This window comes from Dermacentor variabilis, chromosome 2 (genome assembly GCF_050947875.1).
Source record: "Dermacentor variabilis isolate Ectoservices chromosome 2, ASM5094787v1, whole genome shotgun sequence".
In the NCBI taxonomy this organism is placed as follows: Eukaryota; Metazoa; Arthropoda; class Arachnida; order Ixodida; family Ixodidae; genus Dermacentor; species Dermacentor variabilis.
The window spans coordinates 216,013,329-216,028,617 of record NC_134569.1 but is presented as its reverse complement, the minus strand read 5'-3'; the positions used below and the strand labels follow the sequence as shown (position 1 = coordinate 216,028,617).

Genomic DNA, 15,289 nt, shown 5'->3' with positions numbered 1-15,289 from the left:
TTCCACAAGGACAGAGTTAGCGGGGCCAGTTTCAAGAAGCACCCGCTTCAAGCAACACCCATCAGTACAGGTTGCTGTGAAGCATACGAACCTTGCTTTGGAAGCCTGCTCAGACAGGCAGGATTCGAAGACGGCCAGTAAACCAGAAACCAGCCTGGAGTATGAAAGGAGGAGGAGGATGAAAAGGAAGGAAGGAAAGGTAGGGAAGTCAACCAGGCACGCGTCCGCTTTCTGCCCTGCACAGGCGAATTGGTTTAAGGGAAGAAAATAAAGGAGAGGGAGGGACGAAGACTATCGGTGGGAGTACGTGCGGATGTCCATAATTTGAGGCCTATAATCGGTTAGTGAGGCCAGTCGCTTTCTTGAAATGCAGCAGTGCCAGCGTCGCTTTGTAAGCCTGCGACGCATGGGGCCATAGTACGAGAATCGTAATTCCTGAAAATGGTCTGTTATCTAATTGCTTTAACACCCAATGAAGAATTCGTAGTCATAGAGATCACAAAAGCACATCACGCGCTCAATCGTCTCTTCAATGTGGAGTATGTAAGAGTTAAAGTAAAACTCACTGATCTGGTCTTTTAAACAGAGTGTAAGCAATATTGAAGTGGGGCGTAGACGAAGTAGACGTGAATGATTTCATGAAGTCTGAGATTAACGCGGTAGCAGCAGCTACATTCCGGAAATACACGCATTCCAAGAATGCTTCATTAAATAAAGAAGGTTAATTCACGTGGCGCATCTCAGGAAGGCCACTATGAACTGACGCTGTGAATAGTGTTCGAGACGGCGTAGCTAAAATTTTATGAGTATTTAACTTTTGTTATACCGGACGTTTCAGAAGCTGATGTGATTTCAGTAGCTTCCACAGCTCTTTCTAGAACTCGCGAAAGATTCCCTCACATAAGCAGTACAACCACTACCTCATTACGATGTTTTTCGAGAAGTCATATCAACATCGCAAGGAACAATGAAGGAGCAATCTCTTTATTGAGGCTGATTTAGCTGGAAAGATCTCGAATAAAACAATTGCAATCAAACTAAACGTCAATCGCACGTACTACTTTCCAGCCATCGCGCAGCATATTTATCTGCGACGGCGGAAGCCCTGGTGACCTGCAACCAATCCACCGTAGCCAGCTGGCCCATATCCACCTGGAGCATAGCCAACCGCACCGTAACCCTGTTGGGCGTGACCCCCGTAGGCGTGGCCACTGATAGCCGGCCCATTTGGAGGGTAGCCGTTGCGCCCGTAGCCGCCGTAACCGAAGGCTCCAGCTGCGCTACTGGAGGGGCCGTATCCACCACCGCCGAATCCGGCGTAAGCGTTGTAACCGGGCGCTCCTGCGCCCTCGCCAAATGTGTTCTGAGCCGCTGCACCACCAGGAATCGGTGGGACAACTGGCGATGCGTTGAACACGACGTCGGCGCTGGCTCCCGGTTCCGTGCCCGGCTCGTTGGTGTCCACTGTGGCGCGGAAGCCGTTGGCGTCGGCAATGTAGTTGACGCGGCGGAAGAGACCGTTCACATCTCGGTATCCGTACGAGCCAGTCTTCACGTTGTTGGCGTCGCCCTGCTCGCTAGGAACTGCCGGTTGCCGAACTCGTCCACCGTGTCGTAGCCAAAACTGTACGGCTGAGGTGGCTGGGAAGTAAAGGGTCTTATCTTACTAACACAATATTTTTGGGAGTCTGATCCCGTATGTCAGTAATAATTCCAACTGAAACTTTGCTGCTACGTCGAGTGGGCGTCGCCTACCTCCAAAAGAAAGCTTAGTCACTATTCTCTGCGGAACGAGTTTCTGCTTGCGAATCATAGCTACTGCCTCTTAGTATAGGGAAATGGTAATAAAACATATATAGAAAATTGGCAGTACTGCAACGGCGAGCTGTTCGGTTGCGCGAACTTCTCAAAACTACACATAAGATCTTCTACATAAAGGATGCGCTTCAACACTCCTAATGTTAGAGACCCTTACAAAACAAAGATCTGCATACGTCTATTTAAAGAGATCTCCAGCAACACCGAACTATTTTCAAATCGTTACCTGAGTAGAGACACAGGATAGAGCCTACGTCGCACTTCAATAGTAGTAAAGAACCGCAGGACAAAATATGGCACGCAAATGATCGATTATGGAACTATATGTTTAGGTAATACGTAACCTTATACTGTTGACGAAGCTATAAATTGTAGAACAATTCACACATATAAATATGCAATACGAAACATACTAATTTCTAATCACAGCATGTGTAACGAATGTTAATGGAGTTTTAGATTGTTTGATGTCAATAGTGATGTTATAAATGTTACATTCTCAATGTCTAACTTTTGTTATTAAGAGAATGTTCTTATTTCTTCCAGTGCTGTATTTATTTAGTTACTTGCTATTTTACAAATAGTTGATACTTTTCAATGCGGTTAAAATTTTGCTGTAAATAGTTTTGATGTTTTCTGTCGTATTAGTTGTATTTTGTTTTAATAGTAAACTGCTACTTCTGCTGCTCCAGCGAAGTAAAGGCCTTCGTCAGGAGGATTACGCCCTCCTTCTGCCTTACCTTCCGGGCAAACCTTGTATTTGTTTTGCCGAAATAAATAAATAAATGATCCCACAAATTAACAAATAAATAAATAAATAAATAAACATCTGAAACAACCACGAATCGAGACAATGAACGGGGATGGGTAGCAGCGCAATGAAAGCGGTAACGCCGCTGTGTGCATTGCGTGAGGGTGTGGCTCTCTGTTTCGCGCTTAGACATAGTTGAAAAGAACTGTCGTGCATCGTACACTTAGGGGCTATTTTATATTCCAAGTATCATGGTTTCCACATTGCCAAAAATCACAGCTTGGATTATACGCCACTTTACGCATGCGGAAATTGGTTCAAAGGTTCACAAATGTCTACTCGTAGGAAGCTTTTCTCTGCATTTTTTCTTTTTTTTGTTGGCACGGCCACTTCCCAATACTTGTTGACCACGACTATAAGCCAGCGGTGGCTCAAACCACGCTCATTTTAACACCCTTACAGATCTTTGCCTAGATTTGGCACGCGCACTAACCATCCTGCTGCGCACAGTGACATAAATATCGTTTAACAAAGACTTGTGAACTCGATGCTATAGTAACGCACGTCGGTAATGTAGATCGGTAGCGACGTCGCAGAATAAACGACAGACCTACGCCGGAATCGAGCCAGAGACTCGACAAATCTGCTGCAGCCCAAATCGCTAAGCTGCCGTTTACATTGTCGGTGTGCAATCTGTCACATGTAGAGTTCCTCCCGATTTTGTGTATGTTACAAAACATTCTGACCGGAAAGGTGCATTTGTGCCGATTGTAGCCACACGGTTTCAAGAAACATAAAAGTGTAGAGCCTACAACGAGATAGGCTCTTCAAAATTTTGCTTCATCCACTCTCTTATTTTAGAATATATTAAAGTAAATGTAGAGAAATTCTATAGACGTCCATACTTGCATTCGGCGCTTGTTTCCTTTTGAGATCCTATGAAGGCCCTCGCGTTTGCCTTCCACAGTTTATATCCCTTTCATAGCAAAAAAAAAAAAGCTTGCGGGTTCCGGTAGAGGCTGTAATTGTTGATTGACCCATTTAGGGACAACACAAAAGTATAGTACAAAAGCTACGCTAATTTTAGCGCCCGTGCTTCACGTGCACGTTCGCCGAGATCGCTTGAAAGTTATTCCGTAACAACAGCTACTAAGGCAAAATTCATCAAATGTCGCTTCAAAAGACAAGCTTGACAGAATAGTACATACAATCTGTGGCAGCTGATGTTAATGTATACTGAAAACATTTTGCGCCAGAAAACAACACACGCAAGAAACACGACGACACCAGAAGCGCCCGTGCTGTCGTCGTCTTTCTTGTGTGTGTTGTTTTTTGGCGCAACATCTTTTCACTATGCAAGATCACCAACTAGGCCAGCAGTTAACTCTTTTAATGACGTTAATGTGTCCAGGAAAAGGGGAAGATTTTTACTGTGTTATCGATGCGTGTTTACGACAAGGGTATATATTTTATGTGCAAGGAGATAATTTTTTAAAGAAGAATTATCGTGTCCTGTGCAACGCAATAAGCAATAGCGTAAAATCTGCTTTCTTCCTCTTTTCCAAGAGTGTAATATGCAGTTTCAAAAGTGTATGCGCCTAAAAGGTATCAAAAGACCGATATATGCTGCGCAATACAATTTAAGTGGCCTTTAATGACACTGCATAACCTATTGGTGTAGCGCTATCAATATTTAAAGAAACGGCGCTTCCAATTGGTTTACCAAATCAGCTGCCATGCAGCGCCCCGCGACCTTCGCTTCTATAGTGAATAAAAGATCAAAATTATAAGTTGCCGAATTTCCCGTTGTCGCACTCGCATTTTGCGATATGTAGTGCACGAAACCATGCTTAAGTGGAAACCACCACCGCCATTCGTTCTGAGTACTTTACGTTTACTACGAGTCATCTTACTCGGTGGAGTTCCGTTCACTACCATGCTTGGAAACAGCTACGAGCGATTTTTTACTGATAGCGTCACCTACAAAGGAGGAAGCGCCGTATCCCTGGTAAGGTGCAGCGGCCGTAACAGCGTTGTAGCCGCCGTAGCCTCCGTATCCACCGTATCCAACGTAACCACCGTAGCCACCATAGCCGGGGCCCTCGTATCCTGGTGAGTGGTGCTGGAGTGCCCACGCCTTGGCGACGAAGCAAATGAGAAGGAGTTTTACCTGCTAAAAAAAGAAAGTACAGATAGCATCATTTCCAGCGAACTATATAAGAAAACTATACGCAAGGAATGTCGGAGCTGTGTCGATACTTAGTAGACAACCACCGGGAAATATTGTGATATCCGTTCAAAGGCGGAAGAAGAAATGCGGAAACCAAGCAAGGAATTTAGTTAACCGGCTCATAATCTTGCGAAGACTGCAACTGAGGCATTGCTTCGAGGCTCAGGCGAATGCGCTAATCAACACAGAAAGTTGCGGTAAATTTCAAACATCCTGCCAACAAACGGTTCCGCATGTAAGAAAACATTAGGTAGATATCGCGCACTCTAGGCATCACTTTCAGCGAAGATTCCATTGGTGTTTGCAGCGAAAGACGTTATTTTTTCTTAAGCATAGGCAATCTGGAAGCACAGCAAACCACGAAGTAGGGCACATTTTCACTGGGAAGGGCGTCGCTCAACCTACACGTGGGGCGCTCCGACCTCGCAGATACGGCAGGCCAAAACTATCTGTGTATCGCACACACTAGACACCGAACCGAACTCAGCCGGTACGAAGTGTTCTTCGTGTAAGTTGCTTACACTTTTAAACAACGCAGTCCAATTCCGGTGCTGTCTGATGACTGCGTATCCAAGCGACCCTTCACTACGTATGACGCTCCTCGATTTCGCGTTTCGGGAAGAACTGTTCAGCGCCCTCGTCGGTGCACATGGGCGCACATGTTAACGCACTGCGCGCACACCACGGCACAACAAACACAATGCCGCGACAGTGAATAATCGGTATTATGTAGCCTGGTTCTTCGCCGTGGGCAGCGTGGTAGCGGACTTGTCTCTACTCGGCAAGACAGCGAGCGCCCGACGTTTCGGGCGCTGGCTTTGCAAGAATGCAATGAAAGCGCCACTTAAAAAAAGAGAAAACATTAACTTTAACTTGTGGTAGTTCTGGAAAACCCACTCGCCGTTGTCAAACAGTCAAGCGTTGAAAAATCCTGGCACGCATCGTGGTCAATAAAGCTTATTTCGAAGCTTGGAAAATAATGTCGATAGAAAATAGATATGCCAATAAACGAATGATGAAAGATACCTCGCGGACGCCTTTAAAACAGGCGCTAGGGCATTGGGGGACGTCAATATGCTATTATAATATCACCAGATGGGCTATCCGCGCTGAAAAAGCGATCTGCTTACCTTGGATAACATTTCTAACTTTTCTCTGTGCTTAACGTCGTATACCCTCTGGAACGTCCGTTGCTTTGGTGTAGTGTAAAGAAACAAGGCGAGGCCGGGCTTCTGCACGAGTGCCTTGCTTCCAGCGCCGAGCTTTTATATTGCGAGCGGGGCCACTACCGCTCGAATGTCGTAAGGTCACGTGTCAAGTGTGCTGCCGTTACAGTTCCCCACATTGTTGAAATTTAATTTTTCGCGCCTCGTGCCCCCTGCTTGCCCCAACCGATGGGCTGCTCACGGAATTCGCTCCGCGCTCTGCGACATTTCTTGAGGGCAGGCAGTGTCAACAAGCATGAAGGTCGCGCTTTTCGTCATGCCACCGCAAGATTGTGAAAGCTCGTGACGCGTCTCTTACGTGACCTTTGCTCCCTGCAGCTGTGGAAGCATACGCTGTTCAGTTGCGGTGGCTGGTAAGTTGGCTTTTGCGTCGTTACTTTGATTTAGCGGAAAGCTTTACCTCGGCAAAAACTCGAATTTTTCTATACAGAGACACATTTAACGGAGAATCAAATGCCCTCATCAAACGACAGGTAATCCCATTCAAATTAACCTTGTTAGTGCGAAAGAGAAAACTAAATTCTACCGACTGTATAAGGCCTCAATTTTTTGACAATGTTCGCAAAAATGCACCAACCTGACTGAAAATGAATGACAAGGTTTGCTAATCTCTACCTCAGTTCTAAAAACAGATATGTGAATTGCATCTCTTAAAACACATAAATGCAACAAATATTACATACGAGCTTAGAGCTGACGAGAAATTGCGCAGATGTTTATGGCGGTTTTGTAAACGGTCGGCTAACACATCAGTAATATATTACACGGTAGTGTATGTTACGTAGCTTTTGTCTGCTTCATTTTTCTCGATGGTTGAAGTTTGCACAATTGTGATATCCTTCTTTTGTTGCTTTCCTAGTGTTAGACCTCGTTGTGAATTTGATACTTCAGTTTCCTGAAAATTTGCGATCCTTAATCTTTATTCTAAACCGTTTCGATGGCCTCGTTATAATGTGCCTTTTTCTAGCCTTTCTTTTTTTTGCACTGCAACAAACTTCATGTAATTCGCTGCAGTGGATGCCGACCATAACGGTTATCACGGTTCCCATACATTTAGGTACGAGCTATTCAGATAAAACTTCCGCCTACAGGAGACAGTGCATCGCACCACGCATTTGGTTGCCTTTCCTTGTGAACGTTGCAAAGCAGGTAACGCGCTAAATTAAAACGAAAGCAATTGTTTAAACGCTTGATGACATTTGCCAGTTTACAAGGAGCCTGCTGTAAATGACACGGAAAGGTAAGCGGTGGTTGATTTGAGGAATATTAGAGAAGAGCCAAGACCAGCCTGTACAGCGCAGCAGTGTCGCATTTAGAATGACACCTGAACGACTGCATTTAGAGGTTGGCAATTCGGAAAGGAGAAGCAGGTGCAATATAGAGTGCATAGAGTAATGAAAAGAGTGCAGACAAAAGGAAGACAAGACGGTTAAGAAAACTTATCTACCTAGAACATTTCGAACGTTTTGTCTAATGGCCGCAAAGTGGGGAAAAATAAATTATGTTTATCCATACAACGTGAGAGTCACTTTAGGAAGGTTCCGGGCGGGTACACAGGTTTGGCCGCTGCAGAATGGTTTTAGGCTTCTGCTACCAAATTCTAAAGAGTGCCCTTTTTCACTTGTGGAATAATACTTTACGAGGTGCTTGGCGTTCCTTCTGCCCAGATTTAGAACAATGTCTCCAAGCAGGTATTGATGCTTTTCACGTGCAGAACACCACGACTACGATAAAGTACTCCTTAATAAGCGCCTTAGAAGGAAGCTTGACCTGAGACTCTCCAATCTGAAATAAAAAAAAGGTGGTGATGATGATTGACCTCTTAAGTCCAAAACTTTGTCTACCCTCGTCTACGCAAAAAGCTCGCCAGCACTTGTCTAGTGAGAGCATTTCTGCGTTTAACATTTTCAATAGGGTCAACGGAGCTGCCCCAAAGGTAGAGCTTTCCTCCTAATAATCAACGCAGATTTTATAGCGCGCAGGAATCAGTGCTGTTTTGCCCGCTGGTGTTTTATTTTTCCTATTTTTATTGTGTAGTGTAAACATAACAATATTATTTGAAGAACTGGTTTTGGAAGGTTACGGAGCGCAGACCTGCTCAAAATGAAGTTAGAACGAAAAAGGCAAAAGAAAAATATTCAAAGAAAGGCAAGAGGAGGAAACGGGATGCGAAGAAAGTTGCATTGTATACCATATCTGTGTACTAGTTCATAAAAAAGTAACTGGCGCCCATCTGATCAGAAGATTGTAAAGTTAACGCACACATTGAAAGAAATGGCAAGAAAGGGAGAGGGAGAGAAAACTTTTATTCTCAAGTATGAGTGGAGTTTCATTTCCCAGTGGTGTGGGCTAGCGTGGGGGCGTCTGCTTCGCCGCGACGCTATCAGCCCATTCCGCCAACCGTAGCTGGTCTTCCGGGTTGGAAGTTTTTGTCTTCATCTCATACTCTTCGTGTGAAGGTGCTCGCCTAAAGAGTTCTCTCGGGGGAGGGTTCTTTTGGCATCCCCACAAGATGTGATCTCGGTCATCCAGGGGGCAGTTACAATGTTTGCAGTTTGGTCGATATTCACCACTGGTCATTGCAGCTAGCCTTTTTGGACTAAGTGCAGACCTACTCTGTACTCTCCTGAGGTCAGTGGCCTGCATTCTTGTCAGTGTCTCGTGCGGCGATGGATATATTCGCCTGGATTCACGGTAATATACGGTCATTTCATTAAAGGTGTGGATGTCTTCATCTCGGTCAACCCGGTCGGGCAAGCCCACCTCCCGTTTACTAGCTGCTCGGTCGGCTAGGTGGGCGGCCTCATTGCCAGGGTTGCCCGCATGAGCAGGTACCCACACCAACTTCAGTTGATTGAGGTTTTTGTTGATGTTTCTGAATGCTCGATGAAAAAGCGATGGGAAGAGAGTTTTCTCAAGAAAGCACTGAAGACGTATACGAAGTCCAAGGAACACATACGACAGGACTGGCGCTTCGTCTTCGTCTTTAGCGCTATTTTATGAAAATTGTGAAGATGAACAAACTCGCCCAAATCAAGGCATCGATGACAAGGTTAAGCGCTGAGCTGAAGGTGCCTCCGAATTAATAAATAGGTGAATTTTATTTCCCTCTTTTTGTAATGGAAAGGCCTAGGATGCGGCGAGACAGGGACGTTCATGTTCTCCAGTCCCAACTAAGCGCAGGCTTTATGAGGCATTTCGAGGTGTCGAACCTCTATGGTCCACGACATAGCGAAAGAAAGTCGTGCATGTTGTTCGCTGCCGATAGAAAGGATTGCAGAAATTTAGATTGACGTTAACCACAGCACTTTGTTCACACATCTGCTCAGCAGTCGTGCCTAAGATGTGGGATGGCCCGCACATTAGCGCTCTTGCTGAGAACGCTAATGTGCGGGGCGTCACACCTTACGCACGATGACCTCCGGCCCATCTCGCTCACGTCCTGCGTGGGCTAAGTGCTGGAGCACGTCCTGCTCAACAGGTGGCAAGACTACCTGGAACGAGAAGGGCTGTACGCGGCCACGATGATCGGCTTCAGACAGCACCTAAGCACGCAGAACGCGATGCTGCAGCTCAAATACCAAGTCATCGACGATGGGGGCAGCGCCCGCAACAACAAAGCAATCCTAGGGCTTGACCTGCAGAGCGCCTTCGATAAGGTGAAACACTCGGCGATTCTGTCCCAAGTCTCCAAGCTCGACATGGGCGAGTGATCCTGCAACTACATCAAGGACTTCCTCATGCACACGACTGCCGAGCTACGAGCAGGCTACCTACAGACGCAGGAGAAGAAGCACGGGGCACCGGCACACCGCAGAAATCGGTCATTTCGCCGATGATGTTCAACCTCGTAATGATTGGACTGGCCGAAAAGCTCGCGGCGATCGAAGACGTCAAGCACGCCATCTACGCGGACGATATCACGCTGTGGGTGACCGGTGGCAGGGACGCCCACATCGAGGGTGCGCCGAGCAAATTGGAGCTTCTCATACTCCCACCTACCAAAAACAGCAGAGGCAAGACCAGACAACGCGAACGCGAAAAACTCCGAATCGTAACAAAATCTGGCAACGTGATCACCGAGGTCGGCAAAATTAGAATCCTGCGCATGTTCATCCAAAACACGGAAAAACGGCGAAAACATAACCAATATCACGGCAAAAGCTGCCAAGGCGATTCCTCTCTTCAAACGAGTCACTTGACGGAAGTCGGGCATGAGAGAGGAGAGCCTAATTTGGCTCGCCCAATCCTTCATCATCAGCCACGTCGCGTACGTTGCAGCCTACCACAGATGGCAACAACAAGAGCGTAATAAAATCAACGTGATCATCAGAAGAGCGTACAAGACAGTGCTGGGCTTGTTCGAGTCCACAAGCACGACCCGGTTTTTACAACTCGGTATACACAATACGCTCGAAGGAATTGACGAAGCGCAACGAACCTCTCAACTGGAGCTGCTGTCCATGACCAATGCCGGTAGGAAGATACTGGACGACCTTGGAATAGGACGCTCGAACGAGGTGGAGATGGAGCTCCCCGTCCCCCGAAGAGGTCCGACGCCTGACCAGCATCGACCCCATACCGAAGAACATGGATCCCAAGTTCAACAAGGGAAGAAGAGCAGCAAGGGCCAAGGCATTCATCGACCAGCACGCCAACGATGAGCACGCGCGGTACGTGAACGCGGCCGAATACCAACGGAACGCCTTCGCAGTGGTTGTCATAGAGGCGCCAACCGGCGCCACGAGGACGGCAGCGAGCGTGAGAAGCGCCGGAGCGGAACAAGCGGAGGAGGTAGCCATCGCCCTGGCCATCACCGACGCAGACTCCCACACGGTGCCGACTGACTCGAGACAGGCAGTGTGAAATTTCAAATGCCATATCTGCAAGGAGGCCGAGCGCGTCCTGCGAGCGGCCAAAACTACAAGACACAACAGTAAGACTCAAGTGGTTACCGGTGCACGCGGGCGACGCGTCGGAACGCAATGAAAACCACAATGAGACGGCACAGGCAGCGGAGCGAGCGCTAACCAACCGCACCCCGGCGACAGACCGTCGGACGTGGTTGGGAACCAAAGACCGCATGACGGACTACAACGAAATCCCGAAGGCCTACCGCCTGGCTCGCAGGACTCTCCTACGCCCGCACCAAGGCTGAGTCGAATGGAGGCGGTACTCCTGAGACAGCTCCAGACCGGATCGCTACCAAGCACGGGACTGATGCATCGCATCTACTCCGAGACATATGCTACCGATAAGTGCAGACTCTGCCGGAGAAAGACGGCAGATTACACGCACATCTTTTGGGACTGCGTTAAAAATCCAGAAGAAGCAAAATCAAGAACGATCCCACCGCGGCTCGAGGCAGCCGCGAAGATCTACGACCGAGACGAACAGCTCTTGGCCGTCCAGCAGGTCCTCAGGGCGCTCGAAAGGCAAGGACCCAGCGAGCCGACAACGGCGAGCGGAGACCTGCGCCGAGAAATGGCGACTTCGTAGATGACATAGGCCCTCGCCGGGGAGCGCGATCGCCCAACTGCAGGCACAAATAAAGTTGGCTCCAATCCATTCCAGCTATTGAGAAACCAAGAAAATAATCTGTAACTACAATGGTCTACCGGTTATCTGCGTAGGGCTCATACCCGGTCGTCCATTACAGTTACAGAATTTGTGCCAAGGCAAAGAGGGCGTTGTCGAGAACGGAATAAATTTAGTTGGGGTGATGAAATTAGGAAATTACACCATTCTGAATTGAGTGCTCTACCTCTACTCCCCAAACTCAGTATGTGTGGGACGAAAAAAAGGTGGTTATCGCTGAATCTCCGTGTTCATCGAATGCCTTTAGCATGTGCCACCAAAAGCGTCATCTGAAATTATAAAATTCGTTTTGCGTGGATAAACTTAAGTCTAAAAAGCGCCAAAGGGCCGACCTATCAAGGAAGACTGCTGGTCGTCGTATCCTACAATCTCGCAAAGAAAACAAATATTTTATGACCTTTTTTACACTTTGCGGTACAGCGCAAAGCGGGACAGGGTACGCAGGAAAAGACGAAGACAAGCGCTTGTCCTCAATTTTGCCTGTGTCCCATCGCGTTTAGCGGTGCACGACATAGCCTAAAGTGAAAAATCATCAAGCCCAAACCATCGCCCTTCTAAGTTACTTGATAACCTTCCTGAGTTCTACAAAGCACTTTTACTGGATAACATTAAAGGTAGCATAAAAAAAGAGCAGTTCCCTCTTTATTTACCTTACACCTACTTTAAAAGTACACAAAGCAAGAATAAACTGTAAACAGCGTACCTGGTCTTCTCACCTCCAATCATCGCTAACCGACTGCCACGTTAGCGAGACATTAGGGAAGCTGCCCCACACGAAGTTGAATCCTAGTGATAATTGTTCGTGATGAAATGTGCTACGCGATTAAGCGGAGAATGCAGAAGAGCATTAACCAACTCTATAAATTTAGAAGTTTGTGAGAGCGCACAGTAAGCTGCCTCAATGCACACTTGTCATAAACGTTCATCTACTTTATTCATGTACTAGCTTTTTTTTATCTTGCTGCCTTGCTCCTTTGTCACCCCTCCCTGTTGTGTGATTTAAATCTGGTCTAAGTCATTTCATGTAGTGCCCACTCCCCTGCTATAATAATCCGGCGCTGCAGGGTTTACTGTAAATAAATAAAAAATTAATTGGTGCAATTGGGGCTGTCCTCCATTCACTCAGTAATTCAGACGACAATAATGAAGCTTGGAATATTATAAGAAGGAACTTTTATAAGGTTACAAAATATCTAGGGAGAAACAAGTAAGGATTATTATCAGGCCCCTTAGAACATTTGGGGTTTAGGTTCAACACGATAGAGACCACGCCAGCATATGTTATAAAATTAACATCAAATGGGTGGTAGAATGTGCCGTCAATACTAGTGAGCAATAAGTAAGATTCGAGAAGACTGTGAAAAAAAGATATTAAATTGACGAGCAAATTCCACCTTCGCCTTAACCACCTGTCAATTCATTGTCCTTTTGGACATTATTCTTTTCTTCTCAGCCATTTAATTCCAACATTTACTTCGATTGTTAGTAATAAAATTAGGTAGTGATGAGTGAAAATAATAAACTTTTGACCTGCGCACGGCAAGTGCTACTTTGTCCTGCACTTGAGATATGAAGGTTGGCTGCGCAGGAGCCTTTTTATTCAGTTAATTTTGCGTTTTAAATGAATGACATTGCTATATATCCATGGTGTTTGCCTGTGAACTTGTTTTTTTATTTGCTATGAATTTATCACGACAAAAATGACACGTGTCCTTAAAGCGGATCGAAATTATTTACATTATTTTCTTCAAAATAAGTTAGACAATTTCCCCAGTAATCAATCACGCATGCGTCGATAGCGCGAGAATAATCTTTGGCAAAATGAACAGATGATTTTTTGGTTAGTTTAAGCACAGGAATCAAGTAGCAAGGAAATACAAACAAGATAGTAGACAGGCAGCCCCTGCTCGATCAGAACTGCGAATTCAGCGAATTCAGCAAAGGAAACAAGGTCCAAGGAGTTCATAAGGAATCTGTGAAAAGTAAGTCAATAATTCATTCACCCACATTTTAATTTGCCAGAACATAGGCCATAGGGTGCACGTCTTTCTCCCCCCTGCCCCCTTTACCCGCTTCCTATTTTTACGCCTCAATTTCATGTCGCATGCGTTAGCAGCCCTATTAAAGTTGCCGAATAAATTCTCGTTATTCGTGAAACAGAACTGCGATGCTACGGATCACTTGTCTACGCAATATATACCTTAAGTAGCACACACACGTTGATCCTCGCCTGCACAATATGTATATGTAAGAGAACACGACAAAGCGTTCAAAGTTATCGGTCTTCTTTCCTTCAAATAAAATTTCACTTCCTACCAAAATTTCGCCGACAAGTGCAATTCTAATAGATTTATTTCTAACAAACGCTTCCACTGAAGAGATCATTCCGGCGATCTTGACACGTCAGTAAGTGATCACGAACCCATATACCTTGTTTTGGCTTGGCACCAGAAAAAACAGCAAAAAACAACGCTTTGCCGGAAATAAAATTTCAAAAAATAACTTCTGATTCGCTCTTGCTTTTTCTGAGATGAAATTAACACATTAATTTGGGAGGACGTGTTACCGAATTTTTCACCTGATATAGCGTAAAACTGTTTTAAGAGATATTATGCTGGGTATACGAGAAGCACTTTCCATATAAAATTCTGAGAAAAAAAATAAATAAACGTGCGCGTAAACCAAGGATAACCGCTTCCATCCTTAAATTGATGAACAAAAAAATTGTCTTTATAATGTGTTCCTTCCAGGACGCGAGATAGCTGCTTTCAAGTCTTTTAAATTACTATATCGAAATAATTAAACTCCTGAGACAATGTAAACAGGACTATTATTTTACTTAGACGGCGCGGTAAACGGGAAAAAGATGTGGAATAAATTAAATGATGTATTATCTACAAGGCAACCGGTAAATAGCATTTGTGAGCTTACCATATGTAATAAAGTCATGGACTTATAATCCCAGGCTCCCGGTGCAGTCTCTGACTTTGGGACCGTTGTCTGTATACGATTTTTTGTAACAAATTGTTATGAACGAATAATAAACTGAAACTGAAACTGAAGTATACAAAGGAACTGACATGCCTAGGAAATTCAGCGAGCATTTTAATATTCTAGTAAATAGTAAATATGATGCAGAAGTTCTAAACTACCTTCCCTTTCCACACAAAATTCCCTGTTTTCCACACCAGGCGATGAGCATGAGAGAATAATTATATTCAGATCCTTTAATGTAAGAGTTAGGACATCAATGGTTTAAAACTGCAACTTATTATTTTTGTTATTGACCGCCTCAGTCCGTATTTAACACGCATATACAATCTCGCTTTAAGTACCGGCATTTTCCTCAACCTCTGAAAACCGTCAAAGTAACTGTAATATATAAGAGGGCAAAGAACAATAACCTGAATAATTACTTGTCAAATCCAATATTGCCAGCATTCGCAAAGGGAATAGACAATATTATGTTTATTAGATTTTAAAGATTTTTGACAAACATTTGTGTTATAACACCGTCACTGTTCGGTTTCAGCTTCTCAACCTAATGTGCGCTGCTTCATCAAAAGGAATTAATATTAGACAAACATTGAAGAGAAAACATTACCCCTAGGTATTTTCCTAGATTTTTCAAAGGCCTTCGATACCATAAATCATGTAAAATAAGGG

General features: G+C 45.2%; 1 protein-coding gene across 1 annotated transcript; it reads right to left on the bottom strand.

Moving 5' to 3' along the window:
• Nucleotides 1-897: 897 nt before the first annotated feature.
• LOC142570690 (uncharacterized) lies at nucleotides 898-12,349 on the bottom strand. The gene is made up of 3 exons (XM_075679039.1): nucleotides 12,340-12,349; nucleotides 4,554-4,739; nucleotides 898-1,641 (listed from the first exon to the last, which is right to left on the bottom strand). The coding sequence occupies exons 1-3, from the start codon at nucleotides 12,347-12,349 to the stop codon at nucleotides 1,085-1,087; spliced, it is 753 nt and encodes a 250-aa protein (XP_075535154.1). The 3' UTR covers nucleotides 898-1,084.
• Between the last annotated feature and the right edge of the window lie 2,940 nt (nucleotides 12,350-15,289).